The sequence below is a fragment of the Macaca nemestrina genome, chromosome 10 (genome assembly GCF_043159975.1).
Source record: "Macaca nemestrina isolate mMacNem1 chromosome 10, mMacNem.hap1, whole genome shotgun sequence".
Lineage (NCBI taxonomy): Eukaryota > Metazoa > Chordata > Mammalia > Primates > Cercopithecidae > Macaca > Macaca nemestrina.
The window spans coordinates 83,515,724-83,533,120 of record NC_092134.1 but is presented as its reverse complement, the minus strand read 5'-3'; the positions used below and the strand labels follow the sequence as shown (position 1 = coordinate 83,533,120).

Below are 17,397 nucleotides of genomic sequence, written 5' to 3'. Positions count from 1 at the left end.
CACTGAGGACCTTCAACCTAGGGCCAGGGGAGGACGATTTCGTGGTCCAGAGGGTTTGCTGAGGATGACAGGGATCCGGGAGCCGGAGGATGGAGGATGGTGCAGGCGGGGGAGATGATGGTACCTTTCCCTGGGTCATGGTGCCGTCTCTCGGGGAAGGGGTCTCTGAGGCCGGGGCGGCCGCTTGGGTAGCCGCAGCCTGCCTGCGTCTCTTCCTTCCTCCGCGTGGGTTCTAGCAACATCCACTGCAGCCGGGCCGGGCCGGCGCGTACCATCGGCGCGGGGGGAGGAGGGGGCCGGGCCTGGGAAGATGCTGCGGAGGACGCTGCGGATTTGCGAGCCCTGGAGGCGGCGATCGTGCACCGCCCCCTCCCGCCGCTCTCCCCACTGCGCCCCCCACCGCCGCCCTTAGCCCTCCCCCGGGATAAGAGAGCGTCGCGCTGCGGAGCAACCTCAGTGGATGGATCCGCGGGGGCTGAGCGGGCGGGGGACGCGGGAACTCCGTGACACCGACCAGCTGACACTGCCCGCGTGAAACCAGAGCCAGGCGTCAGGGCCTCATCTCTCCACCGTATCTGCACCTCTCTGCAGCGCCAGCTGCGCCTCTGCCTTTTCCCCCTCCCTCTGTGGATGCGGCCCTGATTTCTGTCTCCATCTCCACCTCTCCTCTCATCATCTATTTCATCATCCGCGGTGGAGGGGAAGGTCTGGAAGTCTCGCTTGGGCTACCCGCTGCTAACAGGGCCCCTGGGCCCTGCGCTTCTGTGGGTCTGGGGCAAGCCAATAGCCACCTCTCCTTGCTCCTTTTTCTCGCCTGTGAAATGCACACAGTAGGTCCCTCCCTGCCTTGGTTCACAGAAACATGGGGTGGGAGGACACCTCTTCTGTTTCCTTCAACCCTGCTGGGACATTTCATGGGGTCTTTCTGGAGACACCGCTAGTTCTGTCTCAAAGCCTCTACAACCCCTGCCAGAGCTCTCTTCCTGCCTCCACGCTTAGCTTCCATCACCCCGTCTCCATCTTCCCCACGTTCCATTCCTCTCATGCCAGAGCTCATTCTCCTCGCTTCCCCAGACGTGTCCTTGTGACCCAGCCATCATTAGGCCCCGTTTTCTGTAGCTGCCGCAGTGTCACTGTGGGGTTTGCAATCTCAAGAGCTGGGATCAAGTCCCAGTTTAGTCACCCACTGGCCGCGTGGCCTTGGCAAGGCCCTTAACCTCTCTGAGCTGCAGCATCTCCTGAAAAAGGCTTAGAATAGCTCTGTCCATCCTAGACTGACTGTCAGACGCACAGGTTATGGCAGTAAAAGCACATAAAAGACCATGAAGTGCTGGAAGTATATGAGGTATTATTAACTGAGGAGTCTCCTACCAGAATGTCTTGGGTTGCCCCAGAGCGAGGACCCACAGATCTGCCTAAAAGAAGGATCTGAACCTGCTATGATGGGATGAGGAACTAAGACTTGGGACAGGTGGGGGTGGCCACTTACCTTCTGCTTCCCTCTCACTGCCCAGGGACCCACCTAAAGACTTTGAGAAAGCAGGGCCCGGTGGACAGACAAATTATAAGCCTTTTTTTTTTTTTTTTTGAGACAGAGTCTTGCTCTGTTGCTCAGGCTGGAGTGCAGCGGCATAATCTCGGCTCACTACCACCTCTGTCTTCTGGGTTCAAGTGATTCTCCTGCCTCAGCCTCCTGAGTAGCTGGGATTACAGGCATGCACCACCACGCCCGGCTAATTTTTGTATTTTTAGTAGAGACAGGGTTTTACCATGTGAAATGCACTGGACCAGGCTGGTCTCCAACTCCTGACCTCAAGTGATCCGCCCACCTCAGCCTCCCAAAGGGCTGGGATTACAGACATGAACTACTACGCCTGGCCTAATTATCAAAGTCTTTATCCCATCCTTTTTTGCCCTTTGTCCCCCACTCCATAACCACCAATTTTGTACAAACACACTTAAGCCTGGGCCTCCGTGTCCAGAGGCTCTCTCAACTCTGCAAACCTGAGCTCTTCTTCCAGCAAGCTATGCCCTGGTCCCCAGCACTGCTCCTGGAGCTCTGGCCAGCTGGTCCAGGTTCTGGCCTTCCCTCCCTCTCTGCATCTGCATCCTGGAAGTGTTTTCCTTCTCCTGCTTGACAGCTTGAATGCCACCTCCTCCAGGAAGCCTCCTTCCCCGCGTTGGAGTTAGATGCTCCTCTTCTTAGTTCCCTAGCCTGTCACGTGGCGCTGTGAAGTTTCTTTGACTGACTCCCTGTTACACTCTAAGCTCCTGTAGCAGTTTTGGTGTGAGTTGGACTGAATACAGTGCCAGGTGTGTGGAATGCACTCCATCAGTTGTAGTTATTAATATTTCCCAGACGTGGCACTACGCAGAGCCTGACTTTCATCAGCCTCAGCACTTTCATGTTTGTGAATCCCTCCTATTCCTTCTCTCGCATTCACTCTGCTCCAGCCACACAGGCCTCTCGGCCATTCCTTAGATGGGGCTAAGCATGCCCTTAGCTGAGGGCCTTTGCACTGGCTGTGTCTTGTTTGGAAATTCTGCAGATCACTGCATGGTTCCCTCCCTCACTAACTTCACTACTCTGCTCAGACATTGTCTCAGGGGTGGTCTTCCTGATCTTTAACAAAGTAGGAATGCCACCCACGTACCCCCATCCAGTACATTGGACAGTCCCTTTTTTCTGATTAAGCTTTATGTTTTCTGTGTCAATTGTCACCTCTGACATGTTTTTTGTTTGTTGGTTTGTTTGTTTAGTTCTCTCTCTCTCTCCCATGAGAATGTCAGCTACAGAAGAGGAGGAGTTTTGGGGTGTTGTGTCATTGCCCTACACCTGTGGGTTAAAATAGTGCCTGACATGGATGTAGTGGGTTGATAAGTATTTGGTTGAGTAAAGTACAGCATTATACAAAATCCTTATATTCCTCAGACATGTTGACATTGTCAGTGCTATGATGTTTCTCAGATGTTGGACTCCATTACCTTGACATTGCTTATATGTCCCCCCAACTTTTTTTTTGGAGACAGGGTCTCTCTCTGTTGCCTAAGCTGGAGTGCAGTGGTATGATCATGATTTATTACAGTCTGAATTTCTGGGCTCAAGCGTCTTCCTGCCTCAGCCTCCCAAGTAACTAGGGTATATGTTCCCATGAGGTGGTCTTTGGACATTGGACATTACTAAAAAAAAAAATTTGTTTTGAGGTGTAGTTTTGCTCTTGTTGCCCAGGCTGGAGTGCAGTGGCACAATCTCAGCTCACTGCAACCTCCGCCTCCCAGGTTCAAGCGATTCTCCTGCCTCAGCTTCCTGAGTAGCTGGGACTACAGGCGCACGCCACCACTCCTGGCTACTTTTTGTATTTTTGGTAGAGACAGAGTTTCACCACGTTGGCCAGTCTGGTCTTGAACTCCTGAACTCAGGTGATCTGCCCGCCTCAGCCTCCCAAAGTGCTGGGATTATAAGCCTGAGCCACCGTGCCCAGCCAACATTACTCAAATATTAAACATTCATGTAACATTCCTCTGGGATCTGGTAATGGTTAGGTGTGGTAGTTGAAAGCCCAGGCTACAGAGTCAAGCCGCTGTGCTCCAGATCCCAGCTCCTCTATCTAAAAGCTGTATGAGAGATTGTGAGAGATGAGTTGTGAGAGTGGTGAGAATGACGAGAGGTAGGATTTTCAAGGCACTTAGAACAGAGCCAGGCATCTAACACATGCTCTATGCATGTTTGATAACCATAAGCACACAGTAAGCTCTTGGTGTTAGCTATTAGTGTTAGCCTTAAGTGTTCCACAAATATTGTTTAATGAAGTAATTTCCACCACATAAGGCAGCTCAGTTCCACAGTTACTCATTTGTTCATTCATGTGTCATGTCTGTCATCTCTGTCCCTGTTGACACATTTGGTAGAAGCCATTCTTCAAGGATGAGGTCCCTTCAGACTCACCCCAGGGCAAGAGGGGACGGGCAGTTCTGGGGTGGCTGAGGGCTGGGGGAAGAGTGCCTCAGGGGAATCAGAAACAGTAAGGGGCTCCCCAGGGGAGCTGGGGGACTTATTGGGGTAACATCCTCAAATCTCCAGCCCTATGATAGGCTTTATTCTGTTTGTACAAGGCGGGGTAGTAATGGGGAGTTTCAAGCTTTATTTTATTTTATTATTTATTTAATTTTTGACACAGAATCTCACTCTATCGCCCAGGCTGGAATTCAGTGGCATGATCATGGCTCACTTCAGCCTCAACCTCCCAGGCTCAAGCAATCCTCCCATCTCACCCTCCCAAGTAGCTGGGACTACAGGCCTGCACCACCATGCCTGGTTAATTTTATTTTTGGTAGAGACGGGATCTCACTATGTTGCCCAGGCTGGTCTCGAACTCCTGGGCTCAACTGATCCTTTTACCTCGCCCTCCCAATGGCTGGGATTATAGGAGTAAGCCACTGTGCCTGGCCTCAAGGTTTTATTGAACAAGGAAATGACATATTTAAAGTCATGATTCAGAAAGACCAACCAGGCCAGGCGTAGTGGCTCATGCTTGTAATCCCAGCATTTTGGGAAGCCGAGGTGGATGGATCACCTAAGGTCAGGAGTTCGAGACCAGCCTGATCAACATGGTGAAACCCCGTTTCTACTAAAAATTAAAAAAAAATTAGCTGGATGTGGTGGCACATGCCTGTAATCCCAGCTATTTGGGAGGCTGAGGCAGGAGAATCACTTGAACCTGGGAGGCAGAGGTTGCAGTGAGCCAAGATTGAGCCACAGCACTCCAGCCTGGGCAACAAGAGGGAAACTCAGTCTCAAAAAAAAAAAAAGAAAAACCAACCTCTGTACTAATTTTTGCTATTATATTGTTTTCTATTTTTTCTTTTCTTTCTTTTTTTTTTTTTTTTTTTTTTTTTTTGAGGTGAACTCTCACTCTGTTACCCAGACTGGAGTGCAGTGGTACGATCTCCGCTGACTGCAATCTCTGTCTCCTGGGTTCAAGCGGTTCTCCTGTCTCAGCCTCCCAAGTTGCTGAGATTACAGGCACCCACCACCACGCCCAGCTAATTTTTGTATTTTTAGTAGAGACGGGGTTTCACCATGTTTGCCAGGCTGGTCTCAAACTCCTGACCTCAGGTGATCCACCTGCCTCGCTCGGCCTCCCAAAGTGCTGGGATTACAGGCGTGAGCCACCGCACCCGGTCTGATTTTTCTATTGTTAATAGACACAAGGTTTTGCCTTGTTTGCCATGCTGGTCATTATATTGTTTTCTTAAATCAGAAAAGAAGAAGATTTCATCTGTGAACATGTGGGAGGGATGGAGAGAGGAAGAGATTGAAGGTGCAGGGGTAAGTGGAACTTCAGTGATGGCTTTTGTGGAGGGTCAGAGCCCAGCTCTAGAGCAGGCTGCTTGGGTCCCAATCCTGGCCCTGCACAAGATGCTTGACTTCTCTGTGCCTCAGTTTCCTCATCTGTAAACTGAAGGTTGCGAGAATGAGGAGAGCTAGGATTTATAAGGCACTAGGAACAGAGCCAGCCATCTAACTCATGCTCTATGCATGTTTGATCACTAGAAAATAAGACAAGTGATCCAGGGGCAGAAAAGATGGAGAAAAGGGACAGCATGGGACAGGACCGACGGAACTTGGGAAGAGAGTAGAGGTGAGAGAAAGGCAGAAGGGACATCAGAAAGGGCAAAGGTGTGAAGACTGAGTCCCTGGGAGAATGGTCCCATTATGAAAAGGGAAAGGAGCTGAGGTGCTCGGGGGTCAGGTTGAGTTTGAGGGCCTGTAGGACATCCAGGTGGAGATGTCCTGTAGGCAGTCGGCCAGAGGTTCCTGGTGCCCAGGAGAGAGGTCTGGGCAAGGCCTCCTCCCTGTGCAGCCCCAGGAGGCACCATGTGCTGTGTTTAGAGGGAGGACCACATCCCTTCCCACCCTGGTGCTCAGCCCTGGGGCCCATGGAGTTGAACACTGGGCTGGTGGTGGAGGTTTGGGACTCCTTAGCTCATTAGCAGGTGGACAGTGGCTGAACCCTGGAGTGAGTGAGCCCCCCGCTGCAGAGTGAGGCCAAGGAGAGAAGAAGGGGATGAGTGGATCCCAGGCAGCAGCTGGGGCGGGAGAAGATGGAAGAAAGTTCTGTCCTCCCTGTAGAATCCCCCTGCCATCGTCATCACGAGGCTGCTGTGAGCGTGGAGAGGCAAAGACCAGCCGGGAATATTTTCAGGGCTGCTCCGGCGGGGAGCGAAGATCTGGCTGCAGGCTTTGCCTCTCTCCTCCTTCCAGGCCCATGCTATGGCAGGCCCTCCCACTCCACACTCTGCTCTTGTTGCCAGCTCTGTCTGGGGCAATTGTGGGTTGGCGGCGGGAAGGGGCAAATGTGTGGACGGAGGCGACTTCTCATTTTACAGACATGGAAGCACAAGGCCAAAGAGGTTGAGTGACTAACACAAGGTTACATGACACGTTGGGACCAACGCCGGTGAGAAGAATGCATTTGACCCCGTGTAGGCACGATCAGCTCGAGGGTTTCAGCGACAACACTGAGGGTGGAAGTTGGGGAGGAGCTGGGAGGGCCTCAGATCTCTTAGGTGGGTAGAATCAGAGCTATCCAGGCACCTCTCCCCAGATCCTCACCAATACCCCCTGACACACAGACCCACACACCCAGGCTGCACCACTGTCTGCCTCCCCAGAGTGTAGGTAAAGAGAGAACCTGTGCTTTTGAGGCCAGTGATGGGGGTGCAGAGGCAGGGGCTAGACAGGGCCCAGCTCACCCACAGCAAGAAGGTTCTCAGGGTGGGCTACAAGAGGCGAATAGGCCAGGCCAGCTCAGGCATCAGGCTGCTTGCTCCCTTCTGGGTATAGCTGGGCCTCAGCTGCGTCAGCTCTCCACACACTTCAAAGCCTGCCATCACCCTGCAGGCCCCTGGCTCCTACCCTTCTCACTGTTCTTCGCAGGGGTTCTTCCTGCCTGTCTCATCCCCAGCAGCCCCACAGCAAAGAACCTGACACTCCTGTGCTCACCAGCCAGAGGCTGGTGGCAAAACCCCTCTCTGCTGCGGTCCCACTCCTGCCTCCCGATGCCCCTCGCACTGTGCCTCTCCAGATACAGTCTCCAAAATGCAGGACGTGAAGCCCAAGCCTCTGGCAGGCATTGACATCCTGAGTCGCTGTGCTTTCCAGCGGCAGGAATTGCTGGGCCAGGTGTGAAACCACATTTCTGTCCCTCCTCGTCTCTGTCTCGCCTCCCCTGCTCCCCACACCTGGGCTTTGCTGAGAGTTGGGGCTGAGGCTGGAGCAATCCTCACTGAGCGCAAAAGAGCCAGGCTCCAGGCTTGTCATCCCAGCCTCACATTCCAAAACTCTCAGCCACATCAGCTCACTCCTCAGTAGGCCTGGTACAGGCCCTCTGCACATTAGAATAACACACAAAAAAATCAAGTTTTCAGGAAACTAGTGTTCTAGGCCAGGCTTAGCCCCTCTCTTGCAGCAGGCCCTTGAAAAGTCATTTCTTTCCCCAGGGTCTCACAGGTTCTGTTGCCATCGCATGTGCCGCTGTGCGTACATTTCCGTTTCTCTACCAGATGGAAAGTGCCTTAAATATATGGATTGTGTATCTTAGGCCTTCCTACTCCATCTCTTGACCTGGTAGAGTTCAGTACTGAAGAATACAGGGTTTGGGGTCAGATCAATCTGGGTGCCAATTCTGACTCTCCCGGTTACTAGATGATACACCTTAGGTAAATCTGAGCCTCAGTTTCCTCATCTATACAATGGATACTCATTAACTGATTTACTTATTCACACAATATTTATGAGGGCCAGCTCCATGTCAAGCACTGATATGTGTACAACACTGATCACAACAGACACAAATCCCGGCCCTGTGGGGTTACTTCTTAGTGGAGACTATTGGTGCCTGACCCAGAGAGTGACTGAAAACTCAGTGAGATGGCATTTGGACAGGGCTCGGCACGGTGCCTGGCGTACGACAGGCGTGACAAGTTAAAGCCATTATTGTGAACATCCATTCTGAACCAGGGAACCATTTGCTGAGAATTTACCGTGTGCCGGCACCATGCTAGGTGCTAGGGAGACAAAGATGTGGAACTCTCCTCCACACCCTCGAGGAACTTACAGTCGAATGCACCTACTGAATGTCAAATGGCACCATCCTTATCATTGTTCAGAAGCTTATAACCAGCACCAACTTGTATTACATGCAACAAAGAACCATAACATTCTAGAATGTCAGGTACAACAGAGACAGCTTTTGTCCCCCAATATCCTTCAGACAAAGCCATACATGATTGATGGTTATCAGCACTGTGCTTTCGGAGGATTCAGAAGAAGGAGAAGTTATATCTGATTGGGAGATCCAAAAGGATTGGCCTAAAGGAGAGGTGGCTTTTGAACTGCATCTTAAAGAAAAGGGTAGCCTTCGACAGACAAGAGACAGTGGTGTTGGGGGAGGAGAAGGAGGCCCTACAGGGGACCAGAACGGCATGCAAATGAAGGCATGGAGGAAGAAAAACGTGAGGTGCCAACTTGGAGTTGAATCCTAGGAGGAAGGTGGCCTAGCCCAGAGGGAGGTTGGAGGCTGATCTAGGCAAAGCAGCTGTATTCACAGGGACAGGAGGCAACTGCCCAAGAGGTGAGGTTTGAGGGACCCCCTTCCCAGCTGTCTACCCTTGGCCGAGACTATAACAGGCTCAATATTCCACCACTAAAAGTTCATTTCCTTGGGTAAGCCTCTGGTAGGATACAGACCATCCCCAGAGGAATAACATGAAAGGATGGGTCTGGGCCAAGGAGAGAGTGATGGGGAAAAGACACTTGGCAACAGTGGAGAGCCAGGTGGGGCCAGGGGCCAGAGCCCTTGACATGCCAGGCCTCTTGCTTGACCCCAGCTGTCCAGGCTATCCATACTGACGGAGCACTGCTCGGCTGTGGGAGGCAGGACTGGGTCACTGGGAAGGGGTGGGCAGGTGTCGGTGCTGTGTCCATGAACTCCCCTTGCCTGGCCAGGGCTCCTCAGCCCTTCCTGCTGTGCCTGTTGGAGGTGGGCAGGGCCACGTCCACACAGCAATGCCATTTTTCAGTGCAGTTTGGCCCAGCAGCAGTGTGGGTCACTCTTTGTGTGCTTGGGTGGGGACCAGAATTCATTTATTCCACAAAGTGTTTCCAGCCCAGCCTGAGCATCATGCAGTGAGCTAGGAGAGCAGAAGCAAGCAAGAGATCCCCTCCCCACCCTCCAGGAGCTCACGTTCTAGAGGGGGAAGCAGGTCTTAAGTAAATAGCCACATGCTGGAATGCAGAATCCCACATGGTGAGTCCCTCAAAGCAAAAGCCTAAGCTGCCTTGTGGAAGAATAACAGAGCAGTAATGTAGATGGGTGGAGAAGCACGTCCGGGGGAGGCCTCCAGGAGCCCTGAATGATGAGGTGGGGTTGGTGAGGGGATGAGTGTTGTAAACAAAGGGAACCCCTGTGCAAAGGCTGTGAGATGGGGAAGTACGTGGGGCATCAGGCAGATCATGCCAGCCTTGTGGACAGGGGAGAGCTTTGGGAAGCCACAGAATAAGGGAGGTTGAAAGGGTGGGCACCCACTCCCATTGGCCATTTAATTAATTTATTTATTTTTATTTATTTATTTTGAGACAGCCTCACTCTGTCGCCCATGCTGGAGCTGGAGTGCAGTGGTACGATCTCAGCTCCGTGCAACCTCTGCCTCCTGGGTTCAAGTGATTCTTGTGCCTCATGCTCCTGAGTACCTAGGATTACAGGCATTCACCACCATGCCCAGCTAATTTTTGTATTTTTAGTAAAGACAGAGTTTCACCATGTTGCCCAGGCTGGTCTTGAACTCCTGACCTTAAGTGATCCACCTGCCTCAGCCTCCCAAAGTGCTGAGATTACAGGTGTGAGCCACCATGTCCAGCCCAGATTGGCCATTTTAGAATCCCCCCTGGCTGCAGGACAGAGAAGAGACATGAGGAAGCTATCGCTGCCATTGTGGGAGAGGTGACGGTGGCCTGGGCTTACGCTGGGCAGTGAAGGTGGAGAAAATTCACAGATTCAGGGGCTATTTAAGGGGGGATCTGGTGAAGGGCTGTGTGGCGGTAGAAGGTGAGAGAGAGGAAGAGGTTTCCAGATTGAGTGGACATGAGGAAGACAGAGGAGGGTCCAGCCCATTCCTGGAGGGTTGCCACTGCTAGTGAGTGGCCTTGGCTCCTTCCCAAGCCCTCTCACTCTTGTTTGACTGGGCTGATAATGATAAGAATTGCTGACATTTATGGAGCATTTAACATGTGCTAGGTCCCAAGCTAAGAATGCTACATGGATTGTTTTGTTTAATCCTCCCAACAGTGGCAGGTCCTCTTTCTCATCTCCATTTTATAGACAGGAAACTGGGACTTAGAGAGGTTAAGTAACTTGCCCAAGGTTGCCCACAACTGGCAGGTGATGGGGCCAGCTGCCCAGCCCTGCAGTCAGCCCCCAGAGCCCAGCTCTCAGCCTCTATGCCGTCCGGCTTCAGGGACTTGGGGTCTCAGCCTGCCAGTGAGGTTAGATGAGGTTAATGGCAGCTCCTTCACTGAGCCGGGAGGCTCCCTGCACGGTGTGAGGTGTGACACGTCCAGGTACTTAACAAGCGCCACATTTTTTCCCTTTCTCCCCAGCCAAAGCTGTTTCACAAGCCAGCAGCCTCGTAAATATTTCAGCGGTGTCTGTGTAGTCGAGGCTGTGAAGCCTGTCCTCTGCAGCACTTGTGACAGCGAGATCTGGGAGATGTCTCAGCGCCTGTTGCAAGTGTTTGATCAGTTGCATTTTCAAAAAGATCTTTCCCTGAGCAGCTGACAGTCTCTGGGGTGAGAGAGATTTGCAGACTTTTTCTGGAGAGAGGCCAGAGCATGAGCCGGCCCAGGGGCCCAGTTGGAGCCTTTTGGCTGTAGCTGGCCTCAGTCATTCAGTCCACAACACAGAGAGAGCCCCTACTGGGTGGCTGACACTGTGCCGGGCCCCACCCTCAAGACACTGGAGAAGAGATAGGACAGGCCCAGGTTAAACTCAGTACCAGGCAGGCTGTGGAGTAAAGAAGGACCACAGCAGAGTAAAGCAATGCAGACCGAGGGGGAGTTGGCATTTTAACTGGTCTTTGAAGACCACGTAAGGCTTTTAAAAATATGTATTAAACAAATTAATTTTTCCAATTATATATGGGCTGAGGCTGGGCCAAGGGTGTGGCCCATTAACCAATCAGAGGGCTAAGAGGTGGGGGGTCTGGGAAGCTCAAGGGTCCCGCCTGAGCTTCGTCCAGAAGTGAGTTCCCTCACTTCTGATTTGGGTTGGTAAAGAGCTTGTAGACACCACACCCTTGCTCTGCTGTCTCCTCCATTCTGAATGCCTTTCCTCCCCTTTCTTCAACTGCATCTGCCAAAATGTTATCCTTCAAAATGCTTAACCTGGCCGGGCGCGGTGGCTCAAGCCTGTAATCCCAGCACTTTGGGAGGCCGAGACGGGCGAATCACTAGGTCAGGAGATCGAGATCATCCTGGCTAACATGGTGAAACCCCGTCTCTACTAAAAAATACAAAAAACTAGCCGGGCGAGGTGGTGGGCGCTTGTAGTCCCAGCTACTCGGGAGGCTGAGGCAGGAGAATGGCGTAAACCCGGGAGGCGGAGCTTGCAGTGAGCTGAGATCCGGCCACTACACTCCAGCCCGGGCGACAGAGCCAGACTCCGTCTCAAAAAAAAAAAAAAATGGTTAAGCTACAAAATTTAGTGAACAAAGAAAGAAGTGTAACGCAGAGAAAAGACCAGAAGAAAACACCTATGTTTTCGCAATGGTTTTCTCTGGGTTTTGGAACTAGGTAGCTATTTTTTTTTTTACTTTTTCTTTTCCTTCCTTCCTTCCTTCCTTCCTTCTTTTCTTTTCTTTTCATGTAGTTAAGACATGTTCATATATATATATATATATTTTTTGACAGTGTTGCTCTGTCACCCAGGCTGGAGTGCAGTGGCTCAATCTCGACTCAGTGCAAGCTCCGCCTTGTGGGTTCACGCCATTCTCCTGCCTCCACCTCCGGAGTAGCTGGGACTACAGGCGCCCACCACCATGCCCGGCTAATTTTTTGTATTTTTAGTAGAGATGGGGTTTCACCGTGTTAGCCAGGATGGTCTCGATCTCCTGACCTCATGATCTGCCCACCTCGGCCTCCCAAAGTGCTGGGATTACAGGCGTGAGCAACCATGCTCGGCTGACATGTTCATAATTTTAAAAAATTTAAAGAAACCTGGGCGCAGTGGCTCACACCTGTAATCCCAACACTTTGGGAGGCTGAGGTGGGCAGATCACGAGGTCAGGAGTTCGAGACCAGCCTGGTCAACATACTGAAACCCCATCTCTACTAAAAATACAAAAATTAGCTGGGTGTGGTGGCGTGCACCTGTAATCCCAGCTACTTGGGAGGCTGAGGCAGGAGAATCATTTGAACCCAGGAGGCAGAGGTTGTGATGAGCCAAGATCACGCCACTGCACTCCAGCCTGGGCAAGAGAACAAGACTCTGTCTCAAAAAAAACTTTTTTTTTTTAAGAAAATGTAGAAAAGTAAAAAGAAGAGGGACTGGGCACAGTGGCTTAAGCCTGTAATCCCAGCACTTTGGGAGGCCAGGACAGGAGGATCACTGGAGCCCAGGAGTTTGAGACCAGCCTAGACAACACAGATAGATCCCTGTCTGTACAAAAAATAAAACAAAAAATTAGCTAGGTGTGGTGGTACACGCCTGTAGTCCTAGTTACTCAGGAGGCTGAGGTGGGAAGATTGCTTGAGCCCAGGAGGTCGAGGCAGCAGTGAGCTATTATTGTGCCACTGCACTCCAGCCTGGGTGACAGAGGGAGATCCTTTCTCCAAAAAAAAAAAAAAAAAAAAGAAAGAAAGAAAAGAAAAAGAAAAGAAAAGAAAGAAGGAAGGAAGGAAAAGAAAAAGTAAAAAGAAAATAGTCATCTAGTTCCAAAACCCGGAGAAAACCATGGCGAAAACGTAGGTGTTTTCTTCTGGTCTTTTCTCTGTGTTACACTTCTTTCTTTGTTCACTAAATTTTGTAGCTTAAGCATTTTGAAGGATAACATTTTGGCAGATGCAGTTGAAGAAAGGGGAGGAAAGGCATTCAGAATGGAGGAGACAGCAGAGCAAGGGTGTGGGGTCTATAAGCTCTTTATGTACCCAAATCAGAAGTGACGGAACTCACTTCTGGACGAAGTTCAGGTGGGACCCTTGAGTTTCCCAGACCCCCCACCTCTTAGCTCTCTGATTGGTAAATGGGCCACACCCTTGGCCCAGCCTCAGCCCATTTTCCTGCCTAGCACCCCAGGCTGGAGTTATGGGCAGGGACACAAAGCCGCAGCCTCCCTTCCTCCTGGCAAATTCTCCCAGGGAGGTGGAGCCTGTTGCTTGGATAATGGAGTTGCGTTTCCAGCTCCGAAACTAGGTAAAGAGGACCAGATCCCAGAATTGATAATCCAGATCTGTTCTGTCCAATGTGGTAGCCACTAGCCAGGTGTGGTTAGTTAGCACTTAATATTCAGCTAGTCCAAGTTGAGATGTGCTATCAATGTGAAATGCACACTGGATTTCAAAGACAGTATGAAAAGCAGACACGAAATATCTTATTTATAATTTTTATATTGATTACATGTTGAAGTGATCACATTTTAGGTATATCGGGTTAAATAAAATGTTATTAAAATTAACTTTACCTGTTCTTTATGTATTTTCTTATGTGACACTTAAAATTATTTGTTTATTTATTTATGGAGATGGCCTTGCTCTGTCACCTACGCTGGAGTGCACTGGCACGGTCACGGCTCACTGCAGCCTTGACCTCTCTGGCTCCAGTGATCCTCCTACTACAGTCTCCCGAGTGAGTAGTTGGGACTACAGGCATATGCCACCACGTCCAGCTAATTTTTTTTTTTTTTTTTTTGTATTTTTTGTAGAAGCAGGATCTCTCCATGTTGCCCAGGCTGGTCTCGAACTCCTGGGCTCAAGTGACCTGCCCACCTCAGCCTCCCAAATTACTAGGATTACAGGCCTCAGCCACCACGCCCAGCCCAGAACAATTTAAATTATGTGTGTAACTCACATTTATGTCTCATGTTATTTTTCTTTCTGTTGAACTATGCTGATCTAGACTGAACCATTCCCCACTCTCCAGAGGGCAAACCCACAGGAAGATGTTATGGGGAGACTCAGATGGGGAGGGATTGTGACATGTGGGAGAAGGATCGATCCAGACCAGGCTGCAGACAGAAGGAATGTGAGGGGGCTGCACAACTAAGCCTGACCAGGCTCCTGGGAAGAGGGGCGCGTGAAGCAGATATTTTCTCCTTCACCCTCATATTTCCCTGTTAATCCACTGTGAGCAACGTGAGGAAAATGAGACTGTGCTTTATTCATTGCCACGCCCTCAGGGCCAAGCGCAGGGCCTGCCATAGAGCGAGTGCTTGCGAACATGCACTGAATTAATGAGTGAGTGAGGGATAGAAAGGGGACAGAATCCAGACAGCAAAGAACTGCTGAGATGGTGCCAGGCCTGCCTGGATGGTTCCAGGGCGCAGGGGGTTTGGAGACTTTTTGTTGCTGTTGTTGAGACAGAGTCTGGCTCTGTCACCCAGGCTGGAGTGCAGTGGCACGATCTCGGCTCACTGCAAGCTCCACCTCCCATTCTCGTGCCTCAGCCTCCCAAGTAGCTGGGACTACAGGCGCCTGCCACCATACTCGGCTAATTTTTTGTATTTTTTTTTTTTTTAGTAGAGATGGGGTTTCACCGTGTTAGCCAGGAAGGTCTCGATCTCCTGACCTGTGATCTGCCCGCCTTGGCCTCCCAAAGTGCTGGGATTACAGGCATAAGCCACCACGCCCAGCTGGAGATTTTAATCCTTAAATCCTTTAGGCTATAATCTCCCAGAGAGCAGAGTGGCCACACTCTTTACCCACATGTGCACTTCCCAGTAGCTAGAGACAGCTGGGAACAGGCAGTGAGGACACCTGGGGTCATCACATCCAGGCTCCTGCCCCTCTGAGCCCCTTCAAAGGAGCAGATTCTTCTCCCTCCTACAAGCAGCCTTGGAGCTTCAGCCTGCTCCTTCCCCAGCACACACACACCCCCCCGAGGAGAAAGTTCAGTGGGTCTCTCCATACTCGGGCCAGGATGGTAAAGGCTGCCCAGGCAGCCCCGGGAAGGAGGTAAAACATGCAGCTGCCTCCACCTGGCCCGGTTCTGCCCGCACGTCAAGCTGGGGCCCTACCCTTGCCTAAGTCATGGGTCAGCAACTCTCAGGAAACCTTCCTCACACACGTTGACTCAAGGTGAGGTACTACAAGCAAGCTCCCACAGTCCTCACCCTTAGCAAGCCTCTTCTGGCCCAGCAGTGGGCAAGGTAGGGATGTGGCAGGAGGGAGAGGACCTGTGAATGCAAAAAAGACACCACAGTGGCTCATATGGATGCACGGTTAGCTCTGCACTCCAAGAGGCAGCCTATTGTACAACATAAGCACCAGGGCTCTGGAGTTCCTCCACCTGCTATGTGTGACCCTGGGCAAGTTAATCAGCTTCTTTTTTTTTTTTTTTAAAGAGATGGGGTCTTGCTTTGTTGCCCAGGCTGGAATGCAGTGGCATGATCATGACTCACTGCAGTCTTGACCAACCGGCCTCAAACAATCCTCCCACCTCAGCTTCCCAAGTAGCTGGGACCACAGTATGCACCACTACACCTGGCTAGTTATTTTTATTTTAATTTTTTGTAAAGAGCAGGTCTCTCTACATGGGCCAGGCTGGTCTCAAACTCATGGGTTCAAGGGATCTTCCCACCTGGGCCTCCCAAAGTGCTAGGATTACAGGTGTGAGCCACCACACCCAGCCCGCCACTAACTTCTTTAGACCTTGGTTTCCTCAAAAATGGGCACAATACAAGTCTCCTGCCCATAGTGTGGTTCAGAGATTGACTGGAAGCAAATCAAGTTCTTGAAACAGTGCCTGGCACCCAGTGAGCATTGGGCATTGGCGATCACCATGAGACAGTTTAGTTCCCTTTGCAGTTGGGGAAACGAGGCTCCAAGAGGATCAATTCCTAGAAGCAGTTATAAAGACAAAACGGCTTTACATCATTCAGATTTTTCTTTAACTTTTTATTATGGAAGTTTTCCAACATATACAAAAGTGGAGAGAGTAATATAATAACCCCATGCGCTCATCACCCCACTTCAATGATTACCAACTCACGGCCAGTTGAGCTTCATCTCTAGCCCAGTCATACCCCCGGGTTCTTTTGAAGCAAATCTCAGACATCACACCATCTCATCTGTAACTATTTCAGATGTGTCTCTAAGAGAAGAGGACTTTAACAAATAGCTACACTACTATTATTATGCCTAAAAAACTAACAATAATTTAATATTAAATACTTAGTCACTGTTCCAATTGTCCAGTTTTCTCATTTAAAAAATTGTTCAAATTAGGATCCAGATAAAGTCCATACACTGTATTGCAAATGATTAATGTTTCTTCAGTGTCTCTCTCTCTCTCTTTTATTTCTTTTCATGCCTAGCTAAATTTTTAAATTTTTTATAGAGACGAGGTCTTGCTATGTTGCCCAGGCTGATCTCAAACCCCTGGCCTCAAGCGATCCTCCCACCTTGGCCTCCCAAAGCACTGGGATTACAGGCACGAGCCACTGTGCCTTAAGTCTTATTTATTTATTTATTTATTTATTTATTTATTTATTTTTAAGATAGGATCTCACTCTGTCACCTAGGCTGGAGTGCAGTGGCGTAATCTTGGCTCACTGCAACCTCTGCCTCCCAGGTTCAAGCAATTCTTGCGCCTCAGCCTCCTGAGTAGCTGGGATCACAGATGCGCACCACCAAGTCCAGCTAATTTTTGTATTTTTAGTAGAGACGGGGTTTCATCATGTTTGCCATGTTGGTCTCAAACTCCTGACATCATGTGATCTGCCTGCCTCAGGCTCCCAAAGTGCTGGGATCACAGGCGTGAGCCACCACGCATGGCCTTAAGTCTCTTTTAAATTATAGGTCTCCCTTTTTCTCTTTTTCCATCCTTACAATTTATTTGTTGAGGAAACCAGGTCATTTCTGCTGTAGAATTTCCCACAGTCTGGAGTTTGATTGCATCCCTAGATCTAGAGGCTTGAAAATCCTGTAGTTTTCAAAATAATGAGCGAGTTCCCTAGCATCTCTGAAAGTGATCATTAATTTTTATCATGAACTCATGGATTTACATATATTTGAAATGTTTCAACCCATTGCCATTATAGTTAGGGTATTTTGTTTTTCTTTTTTCTCTAGATGGTGTCTTGCTCTGTCATCCAGGCTGGATGGCGATGGTATGATCTTGGCTC

At 50.3% G+C, this 17,397-nt stretch overlaps 1 protein-coding gene and 2 long non-coding RNA genes across 3 annotated transcripts in view; 1 reads left to right on the top strand and 2 right to left on the bottom strand.

Annotated features, from left to right (window-relative positions):
- The window catches only part of LOC105492863 (Fas apoptotic inhibitory molecule 2), a 31,023-nt gene extending 30,715 nt beyond the window's left edge, over positions 1–308 (bottom strand). Inside the window, exon 1 of the mRNA XM_011760163.2 lies at positions 125–308. Within this exon, the coding sequence (XP_011758465.1) occupies positions 125–139 (15 nt within the window). The 5' untranslated portion in view covers positions 140–308. The remainder of the gene's footprint in view (positions 1–124) is intronic.
- LOC139356764 (uncharacterized) overlaps positions 1–17,397 on the top strand; it is a 43,352-nt gene that overhangs the window by 3,241 nt on the left and 22,714 nt on the right. The gene's annotated exons all lie outside the window — the stretch shown is intronic.
- Positions 5,224–8,336, bottom strand: LOC139356765 (uncharacterized). Its single transcript, XR_011609160.1, has 2 exons — positions 8,137–8,336; positions 5,224–5,459 (listed from the first exon to the last, which is right to left on the bottom strand). It is a non-coding gene; the product is annotated as an uncharacterized lncRNA (long non-coding RNA).